Genomic DNA, 12,274 nt, shown 5'->3' with positions numbered 1-12,274 from the left:
AGAGTCACAGAGAGACAGGAGATAAGACAAGAGTCAGAGAGAGAACAGGAGATAAGACATAAGAGTCACATAGAGAGACAGGAGATAAGACATAAGAGTCACACAGAGAGAGACAGGAGATAAGACATAAGAGTCACAGAGAGAGAGACAGGAGATAAGACATAAGAGTCACAGAGAGAGACAGGAGATAAGACATGAGTCACAGAGAGAGACAGGAGATAAGACAAGAGTCAGAGAGAGAATAGGAGATAAGACATGAGAGTCACAGAGAGAGACAGGAGATAAGACATAAGAGTCACAGAGAGAGAGACAGGAGATAAGACATAAGAGTCACAGAGAGAGAGACAGGAGATAAGACATGAGTCACAGAGAGAGACAGGAGATAAGACATGAGAGTCACAGAGAGAGACAGGAGATAAGACAAGAGTCAGAGAGAAACAGGAGATAAGACATAAGAGTCACACAGAGAGAGACAGGAGATAAGACAAGAGTCAGAGAGAGAACAGGAGATAAGACATAAGAGTCACAGAGAGACAGGAGATAAGACATAAGAGTCACAGAGAGACAGGAGATAAGACAAGAGTCAGAGAGAGAACAGGAGATAAGACATAAGAGTCACAGAGAGAGAGACAGGAGATAAGACATAAGAGTCACACAGAGAGAGACAGGAGATAAGACATAAGAGTCACACAGAGAGAGACAGGAGATAAGACATAAGAGTCACAGAGAGACAGGAGATAAGACATAAGAGTCACACAGGAGAGTCAGGAGATATAACATAAGAGTCACACAGAGAGGACAGGGAGATAAGACCATAAGAGTACAGAGAGAGACTAGGAGATAAGACATAAGAGTCACCAGAGAGAGACAGGAGATAAGACATAAGAGTCACAGAGAGAGACAGGAGATAAGACATAAGAGTCACACAGAGAGACAGGAGATAAGACATAGAGTCACAGAGAGGGAGACAGGAGATAAGACATAAGAGTCACAGAGAGAGACTAGGAGATAGACATGAAGAGTCACAGAGAGAGAGACAGGAGATAGACATAAGAGTCACACAGAGAGACAGGAGATAAGACATAAGAAGTCACAGAGAGACAGGAGATAAGACAAAAGAGTCACAGAGAGAACAGGAGATAAGACATAAGAGTCACACAGAGAGAGACAGGAGATAAGACATAAGAGTTCACAGAGAGAGGACAGGAGATAAGACATAAGAGTCCACAGAGAGACAGGAGATAAGACATAAGAGTCACAGAGAGAGAGACAGGAGATAAGACATAAGAGTCACAGAGAAACAGGAGATAAGACATAAGAGTCACAGAGAGAGACAGGAGATAAGACATAAGAGTCACAGAGAGACAGGAGATAAGACATAAGAGTCACACAGAGAGACAGGAGATAAGACATAAGAGTCACAGAGAGACAGGAGATAAGACATAAGAGTCACAGAGAGACAGGAGATAAGACATAAGAGTCACAGAGAGAGAACAGGAGATAAGACATAAGAGTCACAGAGAGAGACAGGAGATAAGACATAAGAGTCACAGAGAGAGAGACAGGAGATAAGACATAAGAGTCACAGAGAGAGACAGGAGATAAGACATAAGAGTCACAGAGAGACAGGAGATAAGACATAAGAGTCACAGAGAGAGAGACAGGAGATAAGACATAAGAGTCACAGAGAGAGAGACAGGAGATAAGACATAAGAGTCACAGAGAGACAGGAGATAAGACATAAGAGTCACACAGAGAGAGACAGGAGATAAGACATAAGAGTCACAGAGATACAGGAGATAAGACATAAGAGTCACAGAGAGAGACAGGAGATAAGACATAAGAGTCACAGAGAGAGAGACAGGAGATAAGACATAAGAGTCACAGAGAGAGAGACAGGAGATAAGACATAAGAGTCACAGAGAGAGACAGGAGATAAGACTAAGAGTCACAGAGAGAGACAGGGAGATAGAGACATAAGAGTCACAGAGAGAGACAGGAGATAGAATCAAGTAGTCAATAAGAGAGAGCACAGAGAGAGACTGAAAAAGACATAAGAGTCACACAGAGAGAACAGGAGATAAGACATAAGAGTCACAGAAGAGACAGGAGATAAGACATAAGAGTCACAGAGAGGGACAGGAGATAAGACATAAGAGTCACAGAGAGAGAGGACAGGAGATAAGACTAAGAGTCACAGAGAGAGACAGGAGATAAGACATAAGAGGCACAGAGAGGGACAGGAGGATAAGACTTAAGAGTCACAGGAGAGGGACAGGAGATAAGACATAAGAGTCACAGAGAGACAGGAGATAAGACATAAGAGTCACAATGAGAGAGACAGGAGATAAGACATAAGAGTCACAGAGAGAGACAGGAGATAAGACATAAGAGTCACAGAGAGGGACAGGAGATAATACAGTAAGAGTCACCAGAGAGAGGACAGGAGATAAGACATAAGAGTCACAGAGAGAGACAGGAGGATAAGACATAAGAGCACAGAAGAGAGAGACAGGAGATAAGACATAAGAGTCACAGAGAGAGACAGGAGATAAGACATAAAAGTCACACAGAGAGAGACAGGAGATAAGACATAAGAGTCACAGAGAGACAGGAGATAAGACATAAGAGTCACACAGAGAGACAGGAGATAAGACATAAGAGTCACAGAGAGAGAGACAGGAGATAAGACATAAGAGTCACAGAGAGAGAGACAGGAGATAAGACATAAGAGTCACAGAGAGAGAGACAGGAGATAAGACATAAGAGTCACAGAGAGAGAGAGAGGAGATAAGACATAAGAGTCACACAGAGAGACAGGAGATAAGACATAAGAGTCTCAGAGAGACAGGAGATAAGACATAAGAGTCACACAGAGAGAGAGAGGAGATAAGACATAAGAGTCACAGAGAGAGACAGGAGATAAGACATAAGAGTCACAGAGAGAGAGAGACAGGAGATAAGACATAAGAGTCACAGAGAGAGAGACAGGAGATAAGACATAAGAGTCACACAGAGAGAGACAGGAGATAAGACATAAGAGTCACAGAGAGAGACAGGAGATAAGACATAAGAGTCACAGAGAGAGACAGGAGATAAGACATAAGAGTCACACAGAGAGAGACAGGAGATAAGACATAAGAGTCACACAGAGAGAGACAGGAGATAAGACATAAGAGTCACAGAGAGACAGGAGATAAGACATAAGAGTCACACAGAGAGACAGGAGATAAGACATAAGAGTCACAGAGAGACAGGAGATAAGACATAAGAGTCACACAGAGAGAGACAGGAGATAAGACATAAGAGTCACACAGAGAGAGACAGGAGATAAGACATAAGAGACACAGAGAGACAGGAGATAAGACATAAGAGTCACACAGAGAGACAGGAGATAAGACATAAGAGTCACACGAGAGACAGGAGATAAGACATAAGAGTCACAGAGAGAGACAGGAGATAAGACATAAGAGTCACACAGAGAGACAGGAGATAAGACATAAGAGTCACAGAGAGACAGGAGATAAGACATAAGAGTCACACAGAGAGACAGGAGATAAGACATAAGAGTCACACAGAGAGAGACAGGAGATAAGACATAAGAGTCTCAGAGAGACAGGAGATAAGACATAAGAGTCACAGAGAGAGAGACAGGAGATAAGACATAAGAGTCACACAGAGAGAGACAGGAGATAAGACATAAGAGTCACAGAGAGAGACAGGAGATAAGACATAAGAGTCACAGAGAGAGACAGGAGATAAGACATAAGAGTCACAGAGAGAGAGACAGGAGATAAGACATAAGAGTCACACAGAGAGACAGGAGATAAGACATAAGAGTCACAGAGAGAGACAGGAGATAAGACATAAGAGTCACAGAGAGAGACAGGAGATAAGACATAAGAGTCACAGAGAGACAGGAGATAAGACATAAGAGTCACACAGAGAGAGACAGGAGATAAGACATAAGAGTCACACAGAGAGAGACAGGAGATAAGACATAAGAGTGTCACACAGAGAGAGACAGGAGATAAGACAAGAGTCACAGAGAGAGAGACAGGAGATAAGACATAAGAGTCACAGAGAGAGAGACAGGAGATAAGACATAAGAGTCACAGAGAGAGAGACAGGAGATAAGACATAAGAGTCACAGAGAGACAGGAGATAAGACATAAGAGTCACACAGAGAGACAGGAGATAAGACATAAGAGTCACAGAGAGACAGGAGATAAGACATAAGAGTCACAGAGAGACAGGAGATAAGACATAAGAGTCACAGAGAGAGACAGGAGATAAGACATAAGAGTCACAGAGAGAGACAGGAGATAAGACATAAGAGTCACACACAGAGAGACAGGAGATAAGACAAGAGTCACAGAGAGAGACAGGAGATAAGACATAAGAGTCACACAGAGAGAGAGACAGGAGATAAGACAAGAGTCACAGAGAGAGAGACAGGAGATAAGACATAAGAGTCACACAGAGAGAGACAGGAGATAAGACATAAGAGTCACAGAGAGAGACAGGAGATAAGACATAAGAGTCACAGAGAGAGAGACAGGAGATAAGACATAAGAGTCACAGAGAGAGACAGGAGATAAGACATAAGAGTCACAGAGAGACAGGAGATAAGACATAAGAGTCACAGAGAGACAGGAGATAAGACATAAGAGTCACACAGAGAGACAGGAGATAAGACATAAGAGTCACACAGAGAGACAGGAGATAAGACATAAGAGTCACAGAGAGAGAGACAGGAGATAAGACATAAGAGTCACAGAGAGAGAGACAGGAGATAAGACATAAGAGTCACACAGAGAGACAGGAGATAAGACATAAGAGTCACACAGAGAGACAGGAGATAAGACATAAGAGTCACACAGAGACAGGAGATAAGACATAAGAGTCACAGAGAGAGACAGGAGATAAGACATAAGAGTCACAGAGAGAGACAGGAGATAAGACATAAGAGTCACAGAGAGGGACAGGAGATAAGACATAAGAGTCACAGAGAGGGACAGGAGATAAGACATAAGAGTCACAGAGAGAGGGACAGGAGATAAGACATAAGAGTCACAGAGAGACAGGAGATAAGACATAAGAGTCACAGAGAGACAGGAGATAAGACAAGAGTCAGAGAGAGAACAGGAGATAAGACATAAGAGTCACAGAGAGAGAGACAGGAGATAAGACATAAGAGTCACACAGAGAGAGACAGGAGATAAGACATAAGAGTCACAGAGAGACAGGAGATAAGACATAAGAGTCACACAGAGAGACAGGAGAATAAGACCCATAAGAGTCAACAGAGAAGAGACCAGGATGATAAGACATAAGAGTCACAGAGAGAGACAGGAGATAAGACATAAGAGTCACAGAGAGAGACAGGAGATAAGACATAAGAGCACACAGAGAGAGACAGGCAGATAAGACATAAGAGTCACAGCAGAGAGAGCAGGAGAAAGCACAAGAGTCACGACCGAGAGACAGGGAGATAAGACATAAGAGTCACCACAGAGAGAGAGACAGGAGAATAAGACATAAGAGTCACAGAGAGAGAGACAGAGATAAGAACATAAGAGGTCACACAGAGAGAGACAGGAGAATAAGACATAAGAGTCCACCACAGAGAGAGACAGGAGATAAGACATAAGAGTCACAGAGAGAGAGACAGAGAGATAAGACATAAGAGTCACAGTGAGAGAGACAGGAGATAAGACATAAGAGTCACAGAGAGAGGACAGGAGATAAGACATAAGAGTCACAGAGAAACAGGAGATAAGACATAAGAGTCACAGAGAGAGGGACAGGAGATAAGACATAAGAGTCACAGAGAGACAGGAGATAAGACATAAGAGTCACAGAGAGACAGGAGATAAGACATAAGAGTCACACAGAGAGAGACAGGAGATAAGACATAAGAGTCACACAGAGAGAGACAGGAGATAACACATAAGAGTCACACAGAGAGAGACAGGAGATAAGACATAAGAGTCACAGAGAGAGACAGGAGATAAGACATAAGAGTCACAGAGAGAGAATAGGAGATAAGACATAAGAGTCACACAGAGAGAGACAGGAGAATAAGACATAAGAGTCACAGAGAGACAGGAGATAAGACATAAGAGTCACACAGAGAGACAGGAGATAAGACATAAGAGTCACACAGAGAGACAGGAGATAAGACATAAGAGTCACACAGAGGACAGGAGATAAGACATAAGAGTCACAGAGAGAGACAGGAGATAAGACATAAGAGTCACAGAGAGAGACAGGAGATAAGACATAAGAGTCACAGAGAGGGACAGGAGATAAGACATAAGAGTCACAGAGAGGGACAGGAGATAAGACATAAGAGTCACAGAGAGAGAGACAGGAGATAAGACATAAGAGTCACAGAGAGACAGGAGATAAGACATAAGAGTCACACAGAGAGAGACAGGAGATAAGACATAAGAGTCACAGAGATACAGGAGATAAGACATAAGAGTCACAGAGAGAGAGACAGGAGATAAGACATAAGAGTCACAGAGAGAGAGACAGGAGATAAGACATAAGAGTCACAGAGAGAGACAGGAGATAAGACATAAGAGTCACACAGAGAGAGACAGGAGATAAGACATAAGAGTCACACAGAGAGAGACAGGAGATAAGACATAAGAGTCACAGAGAGAGAGACAGGAGATAAGACATAAGAGTCACAGAGAGAGACAGGAGATAAGACATAAGAGTCACAGAGAGAGACAGGAGATAAGACAAAAGAGTCACAGAGAGAGAGACAGGAGATAAGACATAAGAGTCACAGAGAGAGACAGGAGATAAGACATAAGAGTCACAGAGAGACAGGAGATAAGACATAAGAGTCACACAGAGAGAGAGACAGGAGATAACACATAAGAGTCACACAGAGAGACAGGAGATAAGACATAAGAGTCACAGAGAGAGAGACAGGAGATAAGACATAAGAGTCACACAGAGAGAGACAGGAGATAAGACATAAGAGTCACACAGAGAGACAGGAGATAAGACATAAGAGTCACACAGAGAGAGACAGGAGATAAGACATAAGAGTCACACAGAGAGAGAGACAGGAGATAAGACATAAGAGTCACAGAGAGAGACAGGAGATAAGACATAAGAGTCACAGAGAGAGACAGGAGATAAGACATAAGAGTCACAGAGAGAGACAGGAGATAAGACATAAGAGTCACAGAGAGAGAGACAGGAGATAAGACATAAGAGTCACAGAGAGAGAGACAGGAGATAAGACATAAGAGTCACACAGAGAGAGACAGGAGATAAGACATAAGAGTCACAGAGAGAGAGACAGGAGATAAGACATAAGAGTCACAGAGAGAGAGACAGGAGATAAGACATAAGAGTCACACAGAGAGAGAGACAGGAGATAAGACATAAGAGTCACACAGAGAGACAGGAGATAAGACATAAGAGTCACACAGAGAGAGACAGGAGATAAGACAAGAGTCAGAGAGAGAACAGGAGATAAGACATAAGAGTCACAGAGAGAGACAGGAGATAAGACATAAGAGTCACACAGAGAGAGAGACAGGAGATAAGACATAAGAGTCACACAGAGAGAGAGACAGGAGATAAGACATAAGAGTCACATAGAGAGACAGGAGATAAGACATAAGAGTCACAGAGAGAGACAGGAGATAAGACATAAGAGTCACAGAGAGAGACAGGAGATAAGACATAAGAGTCACAGAGAGAGAGACAGGAGATAAGACATAAGAGTCACAGAGAGACAGGAGATAAGACATAAGAGTCACAGAGAGACAGGAGATAAGACATAAGAGTCACACAGAGAGAGACAGGAGATAAGACATAAGAGTCACACAGAGAGACAGGAGATAAGACATAAGAGTCACAGAGAGACAGGAGATAAGACAAGAGTCAGAGAGAGAACAGGAGATAAGACATAAGAGTCACATAGAGAGACAGGAGATAAGACATAAGAGTCACACAGAGAGAGACAGGAGATAAGACATAAGAGTCACAGAGAGAGAGACAGGAGATAAGACATAAGAGTCACAGAGAGAGACAGGAGATAAGACATGAGTCACAGAGAGAGACAGGAGATAAGACAAGAGTCAGAGAGAGAATAGGAGATAAGACATGAGAGTCACAGAGAGAGACAGGAGATAAGACATAAGAGTCACAGAGAGAGAGACAGGAGATAAGACATAAGAGTCACAGAGAGAGAGACAGGAGATAAGACATGAGTCACAGAGAGAGACAGGAGATAAGACATGAGAGTCACAGAGAGAGACAGGAGATAAGACAAGAGTCAGAGAGAGAACAGGAGATAAGACATAAGAGTCACACAGAGAGAGACAGGAGATAAGACAAGAGTCAGAGAGAGAACAGGAGATAAGACATAAGAGTCACAGAGAGAGACAGGAGATAAGATATAAGAGTCACAGAGGGAGACAGGAGATAAGACAAGAGTCAGAGAGAGAACAGGAGATAAGATGAGTCAGAGAGAAGGACAGGAGATACAGCACAAGGATCAGGTATATAAATGAGGGCATTTTTTGAGGTTTGAGGAAACAGGACATAGTGTTAGCATGTGTGTTTTATATGAGATTGGTGAATTATGAGATTTGAGCAGATTAGGAGGGAGATACCTAGACAGTATTTATGGAGAAAAGAGAGAAGCCTATGTAGATTTCAGTTAGGTGGAAAAAGCTGAGAGAGAGGTTGGTTTCATTACCTGCTACATTTGCCACAGTCATGTTTCCTTGCTGAAGAGCTGATGCAGGGACCACAATTCCCTGTGGGCTGAGGGTTCCACTGAGTCCACTCTGCAGAAACAATAGATACAATAAGAAAATGAGAGAGAAACATGGACTTCCTGAACCAGGATGTGGAGGAGTATAACCCTTTAGAACCAGGTATGAAAAGAGTGGGTATATTCAGGGAAGGATACAAACAGTAAGGGCTTTCAAATATGAGAGATATGAGAGGAACAGGGGCCTTCAGATGAGATGCAGAGAACTTCAGATCCAGGATATGAGGAAATAGGGGCCTTCAGATCCAGGATATGAGGGGAACAGGGGCCTTCAGATCCAGGATATAAGGGGAACAGGGGCCTTCAGATTCAGGATATAAGGCGAACAGGGGCCTTCAGATCCAGGATATGAGGGGAACAGGGGCCTTCAGATCCAGGATATAAGGGGAACAGGGGCCTTCAGATTCAGGATATAAGGCGAACAGGGGCCTTCAGATCCAGGATATGAGGGGAACAGGGGCCTTCAGATCCAGGATATGATGGACAGGGAACTTTAGAATAAGGATATAAGGGGAATAGACCTTAAGAAACAGGATAAAAGAGTTACAGAACCATGATATAGATGCACAGGGACCTTCAGAACCAGGATATTAGAAAAGGAGAACCATGCTACAGAGAGACACAGAGAGAATATGGGTGAAAAAGAAGTACCTTTAGAGCAGTATATGATAACAGTAGATAGCTTTAGAGCAGGATATGATAAGTGTAGAGATGTTTAGAGCAGGATATGATAAGTGTAGAGATGTTTAGAGCAGGATATGATAAGAGTAGAGATCTTTAGAGCAGGATATGATAAGAGTAGAGATGTTTAGAGCAGGATATGATAAGAGTAGAGATCTTTAGAGCAGGATAACATAATTTATGCTTACCTGATAAATTTATTTCTCTTGTAGTGTGTTCAGTCCACGGGTCATCCATTACTTATGGGATATATTCTCCTTCCCAACAGGAAGTTGCAAGAGGATCACCCAAGCAGAGCTGCTATATAGCTCCTCCCCTCACATGTCATATCCAGTCATTCGACCGAAACAAGACGAGAAAGGAGAAACTATAGGGTGCAGTGGTGACTGGAGTTATAATTTAAAATTTAGAACCTGCCTCAAAATAGACAGGGCGGGCCGTGGACTGAACACACTACAAGAGAAATAAATTTATCAGGTAAGCATAAATTATGTTTTCTCTTGTTAAGTGTGTTCAGTCCACGGGTCATCCATTACTTATGGGATACCAATACCAAAGCTAAAGTACACGGATGATGGGAGGGACAAGGCAGGAACATTAAACAGAAGGAACCACTGCCTGTAGAACCTTTCTCCCAAAAACAGCCTCCGAAGAAGCAAAAGTGTCAAATTTGTAAAATTTGGAAAAAGTATGAAGTGAAGACCAAGTTGCAGCCTTGCAAATCTGTTCAACAGAGGCCTCATTCTTAAAGGCCCAGGTGGAAGCCACAGCTCTAGTGGAATGAGCTGTAATTCGTTCAGGAGGCTGCTGTCCAGCAGTCTCATAGGCTAAACGTATTATGCTACGAAGCCAAAAAGAGAGAGAGGTAGCCGAAACCTTTTGACCTCTCCTCTGTCCAGAGTAAACGACAAACAGAAAAAGAAGTTTGCCGAAAATCTTTAGTTGCCTGTAAGTAAAACTTCAGGGCACGGACTACGTCTAGATTATGCAAAAGACGTTCCTTCTTTGAAGAAGGATTAGGACATAATGATGGAACAACAATCTCTTGATTGATATTCCTGTTAGAAACAACCTTAGGTAAAAACCCAGGTTTAGTACGCAGGACTACCTTGTCTGAATGAAAGATCAGATAAGGGGAATCACAATGTAAGGCAGATAACTCAGAGACTCTTCGAGCCGAGGAAATAGCCATCAAAAACAGAACTTTCCAAGATAAAAGTTTAATATCAATGGAATGAAGGGGTTCAAACGGAACACCCTGAAGAACTTTAAGAACCAAGTTTAAGCTGCAAGGAGGAGCAACAGTTTTAAATACAGGTTTAATTCTAGCCAAAGCCTGACAAAAAGCCTGGACGTCTGGATTCTCTGCCAGACGCTTGTGTAAAAGAATAGACAGAGCAGAAATCTGTCCCTTTAGTGAACTAGCGGATAAGCCCTTTTCTAAACCCTCTTGTAGAAAGGACAATATCCTAGGAATCCTAACCTTACTCCATGAGTAACTCTTGGATTCACACCAATATAAATATTTACGCCATATCTTATGGTAAATTTTTCTGGTAACAGGTTTCCGAGCCTGTATTAATGTATCAATAACCGAATCCGAAAACCCACGCTTTGATAGAATCAAGCGTTCAATTTCCAAGCAGTCAGCCTCAGAGAAATTAGGTTTGGATGGTTGAAAGGACCCTGAATTAGAAGATCCTGCCTCAGGGGTAGAGACCATGGTGGACAGGACGACATGTCCACTAGGTCTGCATACCAGGTCCTGCGTGGCTACGCAGGCGCTATCAGCATCACCGATGCTCTCTCCTGTTTGATCCTGGCAATCAGTCGAGGTAGCAACGGAAAAGGTGGAAACACATAAGCTATGTTGAAAACCCAAGGGGCTGCTAGTGCATCTACCAGCACCGCTCCCGGGTCCCTGGACCTGGATCCGTAACAAGGAAGCTTGGCGTTCTGGCGAGATGCCATGAGATCCAGATCCGGTTTGCCCCAACGACGAATCAGTTGAGCAAATACCTCCGGGTGAAGTTCCCACTCCCCCGGATGAAAAGTCTGGCGACTTAGAAAATCCGCCTCCCAGTTCTCCACGCCTGGGATGTAGATCGCTGACAGGTGGCAAGAGTGAGACTCTGCCCAGCGAATTATCTTCGAGACTTCCAACATCGCTAGGGAACTCCTGGTTCCCCCTTGATGATTGATGTAAGCCACAGTCGTGATGTTGTCCGACTGAAATCTGATGAACCTCAGTGTTGCTAACTGAGGCCAAGCTAGAAGAGCATTGAATATTGCTCTTAATTCTAGAATGTTTATTGGGAGGAGTTTCTCCTCCTGGGTCCACGATCCCTGAGCCTTCAGGGAATTCCAGAATGCTCCCCAGCCTAGTAGGCTGGCATCTGTTACAATCGTCCAATCTGGTCTGCGAAAGGTCATTCCTTTGGACAGATGAACCCGAGACAACCACCAGAGAAGAGAATCTCTGGTCTCCTGGTCCAGATTTAGCAAAGGGGATCTGAGATCTGAGTAATCCCCGTTCCATTGACTTAGCATGCATAGTTGCAGCGGTCTGAGATGCAGGCGCGCAAATGTCACTATGTCCATTGCCGCGACCATTAAGCCGATTACTTCCATGCACTGAGCTACTGATGGGCTTGGAATGGAGTGAAGGACACGGCAAGCATTGAGAATCTTTGATAACCTGGACTCCGTCAGGTAAATCTTCATTTCTACAGAATCTATAAGAGTCCCTAGAAAAGGAACCCTTGTGAGTGGTAACAG

The 12,274-nt window shown here is 43.3% G+C and overlaps 1 protein-coding gene across 2 annotated transcripts in view; it reads right to left on the bottom strand.

Moving 5' to 3' along the window:
* The window catches only part of PKNOX1 (PBX/knotted 1 homeobox 1), a 458,035-nt gene that overhangs the window by 200,043 nt on the left and 245,718 nt on the right, over positions 1 to 12,274 (bottom strand). For both annotated transcript variants that reach the window (XM_053705699.1, XM_053705701.1), the window contains one exon: positions 8,738 to 8,828. In XM_053705699.1, the coding sequence (XP_053561674.1) occupies positions 8,738 to 8,828 (91 nt within the window). The remainder of the gene's footprint in view (positions 1 to 8,737; positions 8,829 to 12,274) is intronic.

Source organism: Bombina bombina, chromosome 3, assembly GCF_027579735.1.
Source record: "Bombina bombina isolate aBomBom1 chromosome 3, aBomBom1.pri, whole genome shotgun sequence".
Lineage (NCBI taxonomy): Eukaryota > Metazoa > Chordata > Amphibia > Anura > Bombinatoridae > Bombina > Bombina bombina.
Note: the sequence above shows the minus strand (reverse complement) of the source record. Positions and strands in the feature narration are given on the sequence as shown.